This window comes from Xenopus laevis, chromosome 2L, assembly GCF_017654675.1.
Source record: "Xenopus laevis strain J_2021 chromosome 2L, Xenopus_laevis_v10.1, whole genome shotgun sequence".
NCBI classification, from domain to species: Eukaryota; Metazoa; Chordata; class Amphibia; order Anura; family Pipidae; genus Xenopus; species Xenopus laevis.
Genome location: NC_054373.1, coordinates 187,713,825 through 187,726,818, shown reverse-complemented (window position 1 = coordinate 187,726,818; position 12,994 = coordinate 187,713,825). Strand labels below are relative to the sequence as shown.

Below are 12,994 nucleotides of genomic sequence, written 5' to 3'. Positions count from 1 at the left end.
AAATGACGCTGTTTACAAATAATTCACTGTACAATATAAAATGTCATTCCTGAACCAACAAGTGTATTTAGTTGTAATATTGGTGTTTAGGTGCATCTCAGCTCATTTTGCCTGGTCATGTGATTTCAGAAAGAGCCAGCACTTTAGGATGGAACTGCTTTCTGGCAGGCTGTTGTTTCTCCTACTCAATGTAACTGAATGTGTCTCAGTGGGACTTGGATTTTACTATTGAGTGTTGTTCTTAGATCTACCAGGCAGCTGTTATCTTGTGTTAGGGAGCTGCTATCTGGTTACCTTCCCATTGTTCTGTTGTTTGGCTGCTGGGGGGAAAGGGAGGGGGTGATATCACTCCAGTGACTGAAGTTTATCAGAGCACAAGTCACATGACTGGGGGTAGCTGGGAAACTGACATTATGTCTAGCCCCATGCCAGATTTTAAAATTAATTATAAAAAAATCTGTTTGCTCTTTTGAGAAACAAATTATAGTGCAAAATTCTGCTGGAGCAGCACTATTAACTGATGCATATTGTTTTTTTTCTCCATGACAGTATCCCTTTAACTAGCCATGCATGTTGATTAACCAAAAAAACAGGTGAAGCAAGTGCCCATATTAATACTACTGGATTCCAAACCTGCTCCATTCCATGTTCTGACCAGCTCCCACCAAAGGGTGTCAGCAACATATGCACACTTCATCAAATGAATTGAGAAGTGGTGATTTATAATCCGGATTTAAATAAGTGATAGTTAAATTAATTGGTTCTTAAGAGAAATTCATCCAAGTTATTGTTAAAAACCTGTTTCCTAAGTGGGTACAAGTAACATAAAGATTTTACACACTTTCCTCTCTAATTGCAAATTGTTAAAAATCCTTGTATGTCTGAAAAGCCTGGGAAGTAATTTAAGTAAAAAGAGTAAGGGTAGAACTACATGGGCGATTTACATGCATTCCGACACAAGGCGACAAAACGATGGAGTCAAGTCAGATGCGCGGAAAATAAGGTAAGCTATAGGAATGTTGGATGATGTCTGACACGACTGCATCTGACAGTCATGTTGTGTCGGATGCAAGCCGCGACAACTTTTCGACATTTCTATATCTTACCATTTATATGGCACATCCGACTAGACGCCAGCGTTTTGTTACCTCGCGTCGGAACACATTTAAATCGGCCAAGTAGTTCTACCCTTAGGGGGTTATTTATCAAAGTCCAAATTTATCTCAATATTTTCTGCTACAAACTCTGATCAAATCCGCTCTTTTTTTTTACACGTATATATTATTACATTTTCCCAAAAATTTGCTTTGCAGGAAAAAAATCAGATTTTCACTATTTTTTCAGATTTTTCATCCGATTTTCATGATTTTTTTGGATTTTTGCCCGAAAACTCTGAAAACTTCGGGGTATTGCAGGAAACCCAGCACACATCAAAAAATGATTGGGACTTTTCCCATTCACTTATATGCAACCTTGACAGGTCTAGGATTTTCAGATTCAGACTTTTCCATTCTTGGGTTTCAATAAATTCTGAAAAATTCATGATTTTTTAAAAGTCCAATTTTATAAAATAAAATTCACAAATTTTTCGTGAATTTTGATTTCGGGGTTTAGTAAATAACCCCCGTAGTGTTTTTTTCCTTTTCAATCAAATTCACATATGCACACTGCTCTGATGTCCACTTTGGTAGGTACTGTTGGCATCCAATGTCCTCTTTTAGAACATGTTGTGGCTCTTAAATGAGATAGCATCGGGAGATATATGGGTATGTTAGTGGGCCACATGGCACCCACCAGTAATAATGGGGTCCTATACTACTAAATTACCTGGGCCCTCTCCCCAGAGGCCTTCAATTATCAGCACATTGGTCCCCTGTGTCCCCTTGATGGTGGGCACTGGGCATTGCTAACAAGTAGAACAGAGCTCCAATAAAAAAAATTGCCAGCTGCATACATGGTCATGCCCCATTATGCCGAAATCCTGCACATGATCTCCACCCAAACCCCACTTTTCAAGCCCAAGAATCACACTTTTTTCAATGAAAATTGGAGTATCACCCTGATGGCAACCCAAGTAGGGCATGAAGCTTTGGCCTTGGGTTCCCATCCTTAATTCCTCTACAGCAGGGGTCCCCAATCTTTCTTACTCGTGAGCCACATTCAAATGTAAAAAGTGCTGGGGAGCAACAGAAGCATGAAAATAGTTCCAGGAGGTGCCAAAGGGCTGTGATTGGCTATTTGGTAGCCACTGTGTTTTTTTATACAACCAAAACTTGCCTCCAAGCCTGGAAATCAAAAATAAGCACCTGCTTTGAGGCCACTGGGAGCAACATCCAAAGGGTTGGTGAGCAACATATTTTTTTTTTTTTACCTTTTTGGGTTCAATTTTGTTGTCAACTTTTTGGTCTGTATCCCCCATTATTTCAGAGGAAGGAAACAGAGATATGAAAACCTAATTTCTGTAATCCAGCCATAGATCCTAAAATATGTAGAAATGGGAATGCTCACCCCCAACTCTAACTAAGAAAAGTGAATGTTTACAATAAATGCGGTGTATGTAGCTTTTAAAAGTCATTGCCCTCAAACATTATTGTCTTCATGTCACTGTATCTTAAAAAAAATTAAAACTTTTTTTTTTAAAAAAATAGAAGATCTAACAAAATGAGTAAGACTTACCCTTTCTGAAACAAACTTTACTGACTGTACACTAGTCCCATACAAGTTATCATTGTATTGCCCGGCCTCTATGAATTTGTGCTCTTGAATGTCCTTTTCCATTTGTTCTCTTGATGCAACAAAGTGGTAATCTCTGCCATCCATTTCATAGTCTCTCTTTGGTCTTGTAGTATCTAGAGAAATAAAATGGAGAGAAGGCTTGGAAAGTATCTGCCTAGGCTTTGGTAACGTGGACATTCAATCATGTGTGCCTGGAGTCTGTTGAACATGTGATCTCATTGGCCATTTTTATAACCAGTGTGAGAGGTGGACTAAACTACACAGCAAATGAACAAATTCAAGTCATAGATCTTTAAAATTGATGGTTATCTTCTGACCCATGATCTTCTCCATTAACATTGACTCTAAAAGGAGACAACCAGGCACTCATTAATGACCCATGGACTCAGTTATTTTTATTGCCTTTTGTCACCAAAGGGTGGTTTACCTTTAAGTTAACTTTTAGTATGATATAGTAACGAAGTCTCACCCTGGTGGTCTAGTGGGGGGACGGCAGGGACGCCTGCCGCCCCCTCGGCGGGGACGCCCGCTGCGCCGATCCTCTTCTTGTGCCGGCTCTCTCCTAGTGCACGCGCGCATGCGCACTTCCGGATTTAAAGGCGCATGCGCGCTGACGTAATGACGTCAGCGCGCAATGGCGCCAAATTCAAAAGTATTAAAGGGGCATTTCCACTGTTTGTCATTGCCCGTGATAGGATTTGTTCCTGGTGCTGTTAGCTATTGCTATTCCGTTTGAATCTGTTCCTGATTATCTGTTTTGACCCCTGCCTGCCTGTTTGACTATTCTGATCTCTGGAACCTGACCCTTGCCTGCCTTCGACTACTCTTCCTGCTAAATCCCTTGATTGACAACCCGGTTTGACCCTTGCCTGCCTGACGATTCTCATTATCTGCCTGCCTCGACCCTGCCTGTCTGACGATTCTCTTGCCTGCTCCATTTGTACCGTGACCATCGGCCTAACTGACTTTTACAACTGTCGTGCCCCTTTGCTTGCCAGAACTCCTCGCTTTGCTCCTCTCGAAAAGTCCAGGTGGCATCTGAGTATGCTGAGGGCTCCTCCCGAAGCCAAAGGCGGTCACACTACTGGTGAAGCCGAGCCAAGACCAGGGAGCTTGGCATTAGTTCTGGTTTAGGGTGCCGACCGTGACAGATATAGTATGGCCAATTCTTAGCAACTTCTCAACTGGTCTTCATTATTTATTTTTTATAGTTTTTATATCATTTCTTCTGACTCTTTTCAGCTTTGAAATAAGGGTCACAGACCCCATCTAAAAACGCATGCTCTATATGGCTACACATTTAGGGGCAGATTTATCAAAGGTCCAATTGAAAAATTAAAAATTTTATATTTGAATTTTGAGTTTATTTTAGTGTAATTCCAATAGGGATTATTCCAAATTAGATTTGAGTTGAAAAAAATTAGAATTTTAAAATCACCATGTACTGTCCCTTCGAATCTGAGTATTAGCCATCTAAAACCTGCCGAATGGGTGTTGTAGCTTATGGTGGACCTCCTAAAATCAATTTGGAGTTGTTTGGTGGACTTTTGAAAATCAAATTTTTAAAAAAAAAAGTTTGTGTTTTACTAATTTGATTCAAATTCGATTCGAGTTTGCAGTTCGATCCTATTCACCTAAATTTAAAATTTTTTAATTTTTTAATAAATGTTGATTGGTCATTTTTTTCAAATTTCGAGTTTATGGGAGTTTTTATAAACTGCCATAAACTCTAAATTTGACCATTGATAAATATGCCCCTTATTGTTAATACTACTTTTTATTACCCATCTTTCTATTCAGGCCTCTTTTATTCATATTCCAGTCTCCTATTCAAATCAGTGCATGGTTGCTATGGTAATTTGGACCCTAGCAACCAGATGGCCGGAATTGCAAACTGGAGAGCTGCTGAATAAAAAGTCAAATAACTCAAAAACCACAAATAATAAAATAAATGAAAACCAATTGCAAATTGTCTCAGAATATCCCTCTCTACATCAAAGTTAACTCAAAGTGAACAACCCCTATAAAAAGGTTATGGTCATGAATTATAGTATATCTCATTCAAGTAACAAGTGAAACCTTTTATTAAAAAACTCCAAAGAAGTTGGGAGCTACTTTCTGGCATGCAGTCCTTGGCAGCAAGACACTTTCTGAGCTTCCTCCCATTCCTCTCCTTTTATAGACGGCCCACAGGAAGTTCCCTCCCACCTTTGTGGTCACCCGATGGCCAGGAGGAGTAATTACATTAAACTATAATCATCCATGAGTATCATGCCTTAGTAACTCTCTCACAAACAAACCAGTGCCATAAGAAATAGACAGTTGTTACCAGTAATTTTATATAGTGTCTGTATGAATTTAATTATATAGTGAATAAAGTACCCCCTATTCTAAAATATAAGGATATTATCAGTCAACAAGGAGTTCCATGACCATTTTATGCTTTTATACAGGTCATGGAACTCTGAGGTTACGTCTAGTGATGGGCGAATTTATTCGCCAGGCGCGAATTTGTGGCGAATCTCTGCGCTTCGCCGCCGCCGAATAAATTAATTTTGATGCCGAAGAAAATTTTGACGCTGGTGACAATTCTAGGCACCCATTGACTTTAATCGCCAGCATCGGATTTGGCGTCAAAATTTGCGGGAAATTAGCGGATTTTTTCGGCAAAACGGGAGCAATTGGCCCATCATTAGTTACTTCTAATATCCTCATTTTTTTTTACAACAGGGGGAACATTATTTATTATAATACACAAGGAATGTTAATGAGCAATTTATTGAGTGGCATAAGTGGGTATTGGGAAGTTTGGTTGTGGGTTGAATGTTGACACAAAAACCTGAAGCCTAAAGTTGGGAGGCAACAATCAGAATGGTGAATAGTTTTGGAGACTGCAATTAGGAGAGGAAATAATAGCTGAATATTCAGTTGTGAGCAGGTTAAGTCAATGAGCAAGTAAAATGAGTCACAGCATTAATGAATAGTTGCTACAATTAACCCCCTATTTATTTTCATGTAATCTGCAATAAACCAACGAGAAAGAGGATAATTACCAAACTGCTTCATTAGAACTAAGTTAATGTGCTGCTGAATTGACTGCTGTATCTGCCAGTCATGTTTCTTGCTTTAAGCAGCTGCCCAGGAACACAACTGTCACTTTATACAGAAAGAATTATAAGTAAAGGTCACAGAACAACCCCTCAGTGACTTTTAATATCCTTATCATTTACAGTAGGGGGTACATTATCCCTTATAATACATGAGTGATACTCAGAGTTCCCTGTATAACTCAGCCTGCAGCCTTGTGTCTTTATATGGTCACAGAACAACCCCTCAGTGACTTCTAATATCCTTATCATTTACAGTAGGGGGTACATTATCCCTTATAATACATGAGTGATACTCAGAGTTCCCTGTATAACTCAGCCTGCAGCCTTGTGCCTTTATATGGTCACAGAACAACCCCTCAGTGACTTCTAATATCCTTATCATTTACAGTAGGGGGTACATTATCCCTTATAATACATGAGTGATACTCAGAGTTCCCTTTTGGTCTGCTAATTAATATTAATATATATTAAATCAATATCATAAAGAAATGAACAATATAATATTCTACTTACGTGGCACGCATGAGCCAAACTTGTCAGGAAATTCAGATATCAGGTCATCATTGACCCGGTCTTTCATAGGACCCAGAATAATTACAGGCCTGGTATAATTAACTGTAATGAAATAAATTGTCACTCATTATTTATATCGCCAGTTATCCTTAGAATTAGACTTGGTTATTTACAATAAATGTATAATAAATAAATATATAGGTATGAGACCTGTTATCCAGAATGAGCAGGTGCTGAGGTTTTGCAGTTAACAGATCTTTTCGTAATTTGGGTTTCATGCCTGATAAGCTGGTTTTGCTTCCAATAAAGTATTCATTATATTTTAGTTAGTATCAAGTACAGTCGACTGTTTGTAAAACCAATTTTAAAAATCTGAATTATTTAATAAAAAGGAGCCTCGGGGAGACGGCCTTCCCATTAAAAAAAAAACCCAAATGATAAAATAGCTTCATAATTTAGATGCTGGTCTGGTTTTAGCTGCTGTACATTTTCATCAAGTTGCTGAGATTCTTTTTTCTTTGATTGATCAATCTGAAAAATTCCCATTTGGAAAATTCAAATATGAAAATATTGGAGATCATGGGGGTTTTTTTTTCCGATGATTTTCTTCACTGACGCCAGGTCGATTGTTATTAAATAGATGTACGGTCTTTTACACAATATCGCAAGGAAAATAATGAAGTCTTTTAATCATTTTCTTTGGATTGATGAATTGTACAGTAAGAGGGATCATAAAAACAATTGTTTACCAGGTACAGGTATGGGATCCGTTATCCACAAACCCGTAAAAAGTAATAACGGAATGGCCATCTCCCATAGACTCCATTTTATCCAAATAAGCCAAATTTTTAAAACTGATTTCCGTTTTCTGTGTAACAATAAAACAGTCGCTTGTACTTGATCCCAACTCAGATCTTTCTTTCTTTCTTAAAGGAGAACTAAAGCCTAACTAAAGAAGTAGGTAGAAATGTTGTACATGATGTTTTGTGCTTCTGTACCAGCCCAAGGCAACCACAGCCCTTTAGCAGTAAAGATCTGTGTCTCCAAAGATGCCCCAGTAGCTCCCCATCTTCTTTTCTGCTGATTCACTGATTCACATGCTCTGTGCTGCTGTCACTTACTGAGCTTAGGGAGCCACTCACAATATACAGTACACATAGAATAGAAATGTCACAATATAAGGCTGATTAGTAATTAATACACATAATTACTACATGGCAGCACAGAAACCAGTGCAATTAGCATCAGAATTGAATAATCAGCAAACCTGTAGCATCAGCTTATATTACAGCCAGGGAAGCTCATTTTCTGCTGGATAATTAGTGCCGAGCCCTAAGCTTAGCTTCTCAACAGCCAATCAGAGCCCACTGAGCATGTGAGTGTCACAGACACTTTCCAAGATGGTGACCCCCTGTGACAAGTTTGAAGTCCTGGATCATTGCTGCTATTGACAAGCTCAAACTTTAGCCTCGTGCAATAAGTTCACTATATAAAATAGGGCATTTTCAGCCATATTACATTTTAGGGTTCAGTTCCCCTTTAAAACAAAGTCGACAAAACTCCCATCCACAAATTTAACTCATTTATCAATTTTTCTTGAAAGAAATGCTGCAAGCATCAATTCTTATCATATGATAGGCTGGTTTTGCATCCAATAAGGATTAATTATATCTTAGTTGGGATCAAGTTGATTCAACTTGATTAAAGTGGAGTCTATGGGAGACGGCCTTCCTGTATTTCAGAGCTTTCTGGATTATGGGATTCAAATTAGAGGCCCATTTATTAAAGGTTGAATTTTAGTAATTTTAGAGCTTTTTGAAACCACAATTAAACTCTAACCTTCATATGTAATAAAAGGCACTAAGTTTGCCCAGAAGCAGTAACCCATAGCAACCAATAAGATGTTTGCTTTTAAACAGGTGACCAGTAAATGCTACCTGCTGATTGGTTGCTATGGGTTTTTGCCCCTGGGCAAACTTAATGCCTTTTATTACATAAATACCTATTTCTCTACAATCACTAAATGCCATGAAAGTAAGTAAACGATCCACATATAAAAAGCACCAACTAAAAAAAAACATTACACAATATGCTAAAAAATACTCGAACCTCTAAAAAAAAATTCAGACAATTACTAACGAAAAAAAACTTGAAACCCTCTGAGAGTCTAAAAAAAGGTCGAATAGTATCAGTGCAGCTTCTAATGACTTCTATGTGACCTCAACAGCTTTCACGTGTTTTTTATTTACACTTAGGGGCAGATTTATTACAGAATTTAAATACTTTGAATTCGAATATCGAATTTGAAGTTTTTTCAGAGTATTTGGCAATCGATCAATCGAATTAAAATCGTTCGATCGATTCAAAGGATTTCATTGATCGATCGACGGATTTTAATTCGATGTGTAAAGACTTGGAAAAAGTTTGTAGAAGGTCCCCATAGGCTAACATAGCAATTCGACAGGTTTAATTTGGCAAAGTATTGAAGTCGAAGTTTTTTTTAAAGAGACAGTACTTTGATTATCGAATGGTTGAATATTCAAACTATTTTTACTTCGAATCGAATTCAAAGTAAATTCAAAGTCGTAGGGGCACATTTACCTAGGGTCGAATATCGAGGGTTAATTAACCCTCGATATTCGACTGCCGAATTAAAATCCTTCGAATATCGAAGTCGAAGGATTTTGCTCAATTCGTTCGATCGAACGATCGAAGGAATAATCGTTCCAAGGATTTTAATCCATCGATCGAAGGATTATCCTTCGATCAGAAAAGTGTTAGGAAGCCTATGAGGACCTTCCCCATAGACTAACATTGGCCTCGGTAGGTTTTAGGTGGCGAACTAGGGGGTCGAAGAAATTTTTAAAGAGACAGTACTTCGATTATCAAATAGTCTAATATTCGAACGATTTTTAGTTCGGATCGTTCGATTTGAAGTCGAAGGTCGTAGTCGAAGGTCGAAGTAGCCAATTCGATGGTCAAAGTAGCCAAAAAAAACCATTCGAAAATCGAACTATTTTTCCTCTATTTTCCTCTATTCCTTCAGTCGAGCTTGGTGAATGGGCCCCGTAGTATCCTATTCGATGGTCGGAGTATCCAAAAAATTACTTTGAATTTCGAATTTTTTTACTTAGAATATTCCCTCGAATTCACTTTGACCTGTGATAAATCTGCCCCCTAATACATCTTCAATTTTAAAGATGTAAAAAAAACTAATTTTTATAGAAAAAAATAAAAAGTGAATGTTAGGACATTGAGGGTATCCATCATGTTTTTTAAAGGTCCACAGCAAATGAGGCAGCAACTTACTTTCTTGCCTTGTGACGGGTTCATAGGAGAGAATGCAGTCTTCTTGGCCTCCTGGTGAAAAGAGAAGACAAAATAAGACTTTGGTGGAAATGTTGTATGTGAAGCAATGAGAGTTGTGATTCAATGGAGACAGAACAAAGGGCAGGCACAAAGGATGAGGCTGAAAAGGATACAGAGAAGGTCATTTGCCCTGGGAGAAATAATTCTGGATGGATACAAATTGGAGGTCACTTGGGATTCACGGCTCGATTTGATATAAATAGTATTGGGACATACATTAATATTAATAACGACCTCTACAACCTAAATGACTGCAGTTGTCCAAGAATTGATTTATTTAGTAGAAATGGCAGCTTTTGATTGAATTTCCTCTGCTTTCCATAGAGGGAGGTGCACAGATTCTTTGGAAAGCCAATAGACTTCAAGTATCAGAATCCATCCCTTCTACACTGAAGGGGGAGCTGATTGACTTGCCAGACTAATGGCTGGGGAAAGGGTCCCTGGGAGTCATAGGAAGGTTATTATGGTTTTATGGAGTCAGGTAAAGGGATTGATACTAGGACTTCTTCTTCTACTGGGCAAGGAGGAGTACAAGGAGAATGAAAGCCATAATATTCTCTGCTCCATGCTCCTTACCTGTTGAAAATAAAGCAAAGTAGGGTTGAAGGACACTATGAAGGAGATCACCAACACTGAGCATGTGCAACTGAAGTCATTCCAGACCTGTGCATGCTCCATGTCTGCAACCGCGTGCGAGAGAAGATTTAGATCTGCCAACCCCACTTTGCTAGTTTATTTCTTCTCACATAAGGAAAATGGAGCAGCACTGAGGGGTGGGGGCAAAGGCAGAGCAAGGAAGAAGTTAAACATAGGGGGGGAAGAAAACAGAGATTTAGGGGGTTATTTACTAAAATACTCATTTATCTCATATTTTATTTCACAAAAACCATGACCAAACTCCTATGCCCAATTTTAGCTTATTTATTAAAACAATTAAAAAAACTTGATTTAATCTGATCACAGAAAAACTCAAAAAAAAATCGAGTGAAAACCCGAACCCCTCAAATTTTTCTGGCTTTTTCCCGAATTGCTCAACTTTTTCTAGGTGTCTCCCCACATTTCTCGAATTTTTTGACTTTTTGTCCAAAACCCCAAATTTTGCAGGCTAAACCCAGCGTAGACCACGAACCCTTCAAATTGAGATAAGTGACTCTACCATTGACTTATACAGGACCTTGACAGGTCTGAGATGGTGGATTTTCAAATTCTGGCTTTTTGCAGCATCGGGGTATAATAAATCTCGAGAGAAAAAATTCTAGTGAAAAAACATTACATTTTAACATTTGTATTTTAATAAATAACCCCCCAAAAGTGAAAATGGATGGGTTAAACAATTAAGAAAAAAGAAAGATGGGTCTTAAACTCTGAGAGTGCAGTTCTACTTTTTCCAAACTGAATATAGATTCTTTGCTGCTAATCTGTCATCCTTGATCAGTAGTGATGGGCGAATTTGCGCCGTTCCGCTGAAAAACTCGCGAAACAGCGACGGCGTCTCGTTTTTGACGCCGGCACCCGTTTTTGCGTGAAAATTTTTTTGACGCCGGCGAATTTTTGCGGGCGTTTCGAGAATTTATTCGCTGGCGACGAATCGCGCAAATTCGCCGTAAATTCGCACCTGGCGAATAAATTCGCCCATCACTATTGATCATTAAAAACATTTGCAAATGACTGAAAGTGCCAAAATGAATTATTTCCCCCTCTTTTGTGTCTCAGTAGAAAATAAATTCACATTTTAACTACATTCTAGAGATTGTGAAGATAATTGGAAAAAAAAATAAAAATCGGTGACCTATTTTCTGGGAAGATCAAACCGTACGGTTTAAGACAAATACACAGCCATGTAGATATTGAAAAAGTCAACAGCAAATGGGTTTAAAATTTCCCATTATGGATAAGTGGAAAACACAGTCCCTGATTCCGTGGCTCCTTGTGACTATTGGAGGGGGCCAACTCTTCCCACTAAACAAGTACAGATTGATTTAAAGAAACATTACAAAGCCAGAGTCTATTAGTTACTGCATGGAGCAAAGTGATAATTCAATATACTCAACTGTGCCTGGTTATTAGTGGTTAGTAAATTACCAGCAGTGTGTATTTATGTGGCATCATTTGGCTTGAAGAATGGGCTGAAAAAAACCTATAATATTTATGGTGTGATAATGTGGTGTGATAAAACAGACCCTATCAATAACCCTAAGGCAATTTGAAACACAATGAACCCACTGTTGCCTAAACCCTGAACATAGCAAACCTTATCAGATAGACAGGACAAGAGGTGATGTATCATTCTGCATATTGATAAGTGGAAGCTCCATCCTAAATAGGACTTCCCTACGAAGAGTTGTTGAGGTTAAAGGCCCTGTAACCTGTATATGGGGAGGTAGAGCCTCTTTAAATACCAGTAGCTGGTGTGAGGGTTGTATTGGTGGAGCTCGCTTCTGAGATGATAGGTAGTTAGATAGTAAGTGCAGACAACCTTGGTACAAACAAGGAGGATACTGGATTCACATCATGCTGAAGCTACAGGTAAGGATAAAGCATTCAGGCTTAAGGTGTCCATACACAGGCAGCTTATTGCAGCTTATTGTTCACTGTATGGGGCCTTCTGATAATCGGACAGACATTGATCATGCAGGCTTAAAATTCCTGAGGAATCGAGGACCGTATCAGTTTGCTGATGCTTTCCTTGGTCCGACCGCCTGCATTACCAGCATTGAGATCCAATCGTTGGGCTCATAGATGGATCAGCCCCATGTTGCCCACTTCAAGGTGGGCATATCGAGATCCCCAAGAACCGGAATTGTTTAAAGCATCTTCCCACCCTGGAGCGTTTTCAGAGGGAATCACACATCTGTCCAATGATAAGGGGAACCTTGAGAATGCTGTATCATTTCTTAGTGTCACTCCTAAAGGTGAGTTAGCCCAAGACAAGGCCTACATCCCCAATTACCTGAAACCCAACCCCTGGATCTGGATCATCTGATTGGCCGCTAGTCAGGTGAGATTTGTTGGGCTTTTGTAAAACAAAACTGAGTATCTCTAGCATATAACAACAAGGCAATAATGACTATTGGAAAAAGTAATTTATATTGCGAGTATATTGTCTTTGCTACATGCGACAGCTCAGGCTTGTGCAGATGAAGTTAATGAACGGCGCTCTCCTGTCAGCATTGTGCTGTGCTTTCTGAATGATAATATCATGCTGGGGAGCTCAATGCAAATTGCTTGTACAATGCCAGCGACATGACTCGACTTGACTCAACAGC

At 38.8% G+C, this 12,994-nt stretch overlaps 1 protein-coding gene across 9 annotated transcripts in view; it reads right to left on the bottom strand.

Annotated features, from left to right (window-relative positions):
* The window catches only part of LOC108707614 (disks large homolog 2), a 659,829-nt gene that overhangs the window by 4,448 nt on the left and 642,387 nt on the right, over positions 1-12,994 (bottom strand). For 8 of the 9 annotated variants that reach the window (XM_041582854.1, XM_041582851.1, XM_041582853.1 and 5 more), the window contains 3 exons: positions 9,669-9,719; positions 6,360-6,461; positions 2,677-2,849 (listed from right to left, as the gene is read on the bottom strand). In XM_041582854.1, the coding sequence (XP_041438788.1) occupies positions 2,677-2,849; positions 6,360-6,461; positions 9,669-9,719 (326 nt within the window). Of the gene's footprint in view, positions 1-2,676; positions 2,850-6,359; positions 6,462-9,668; positions 9,720-12,994 lie in introns of those variants that run through there. The other variant, XR_005965552.1, reaches the window with a different exon arrangement.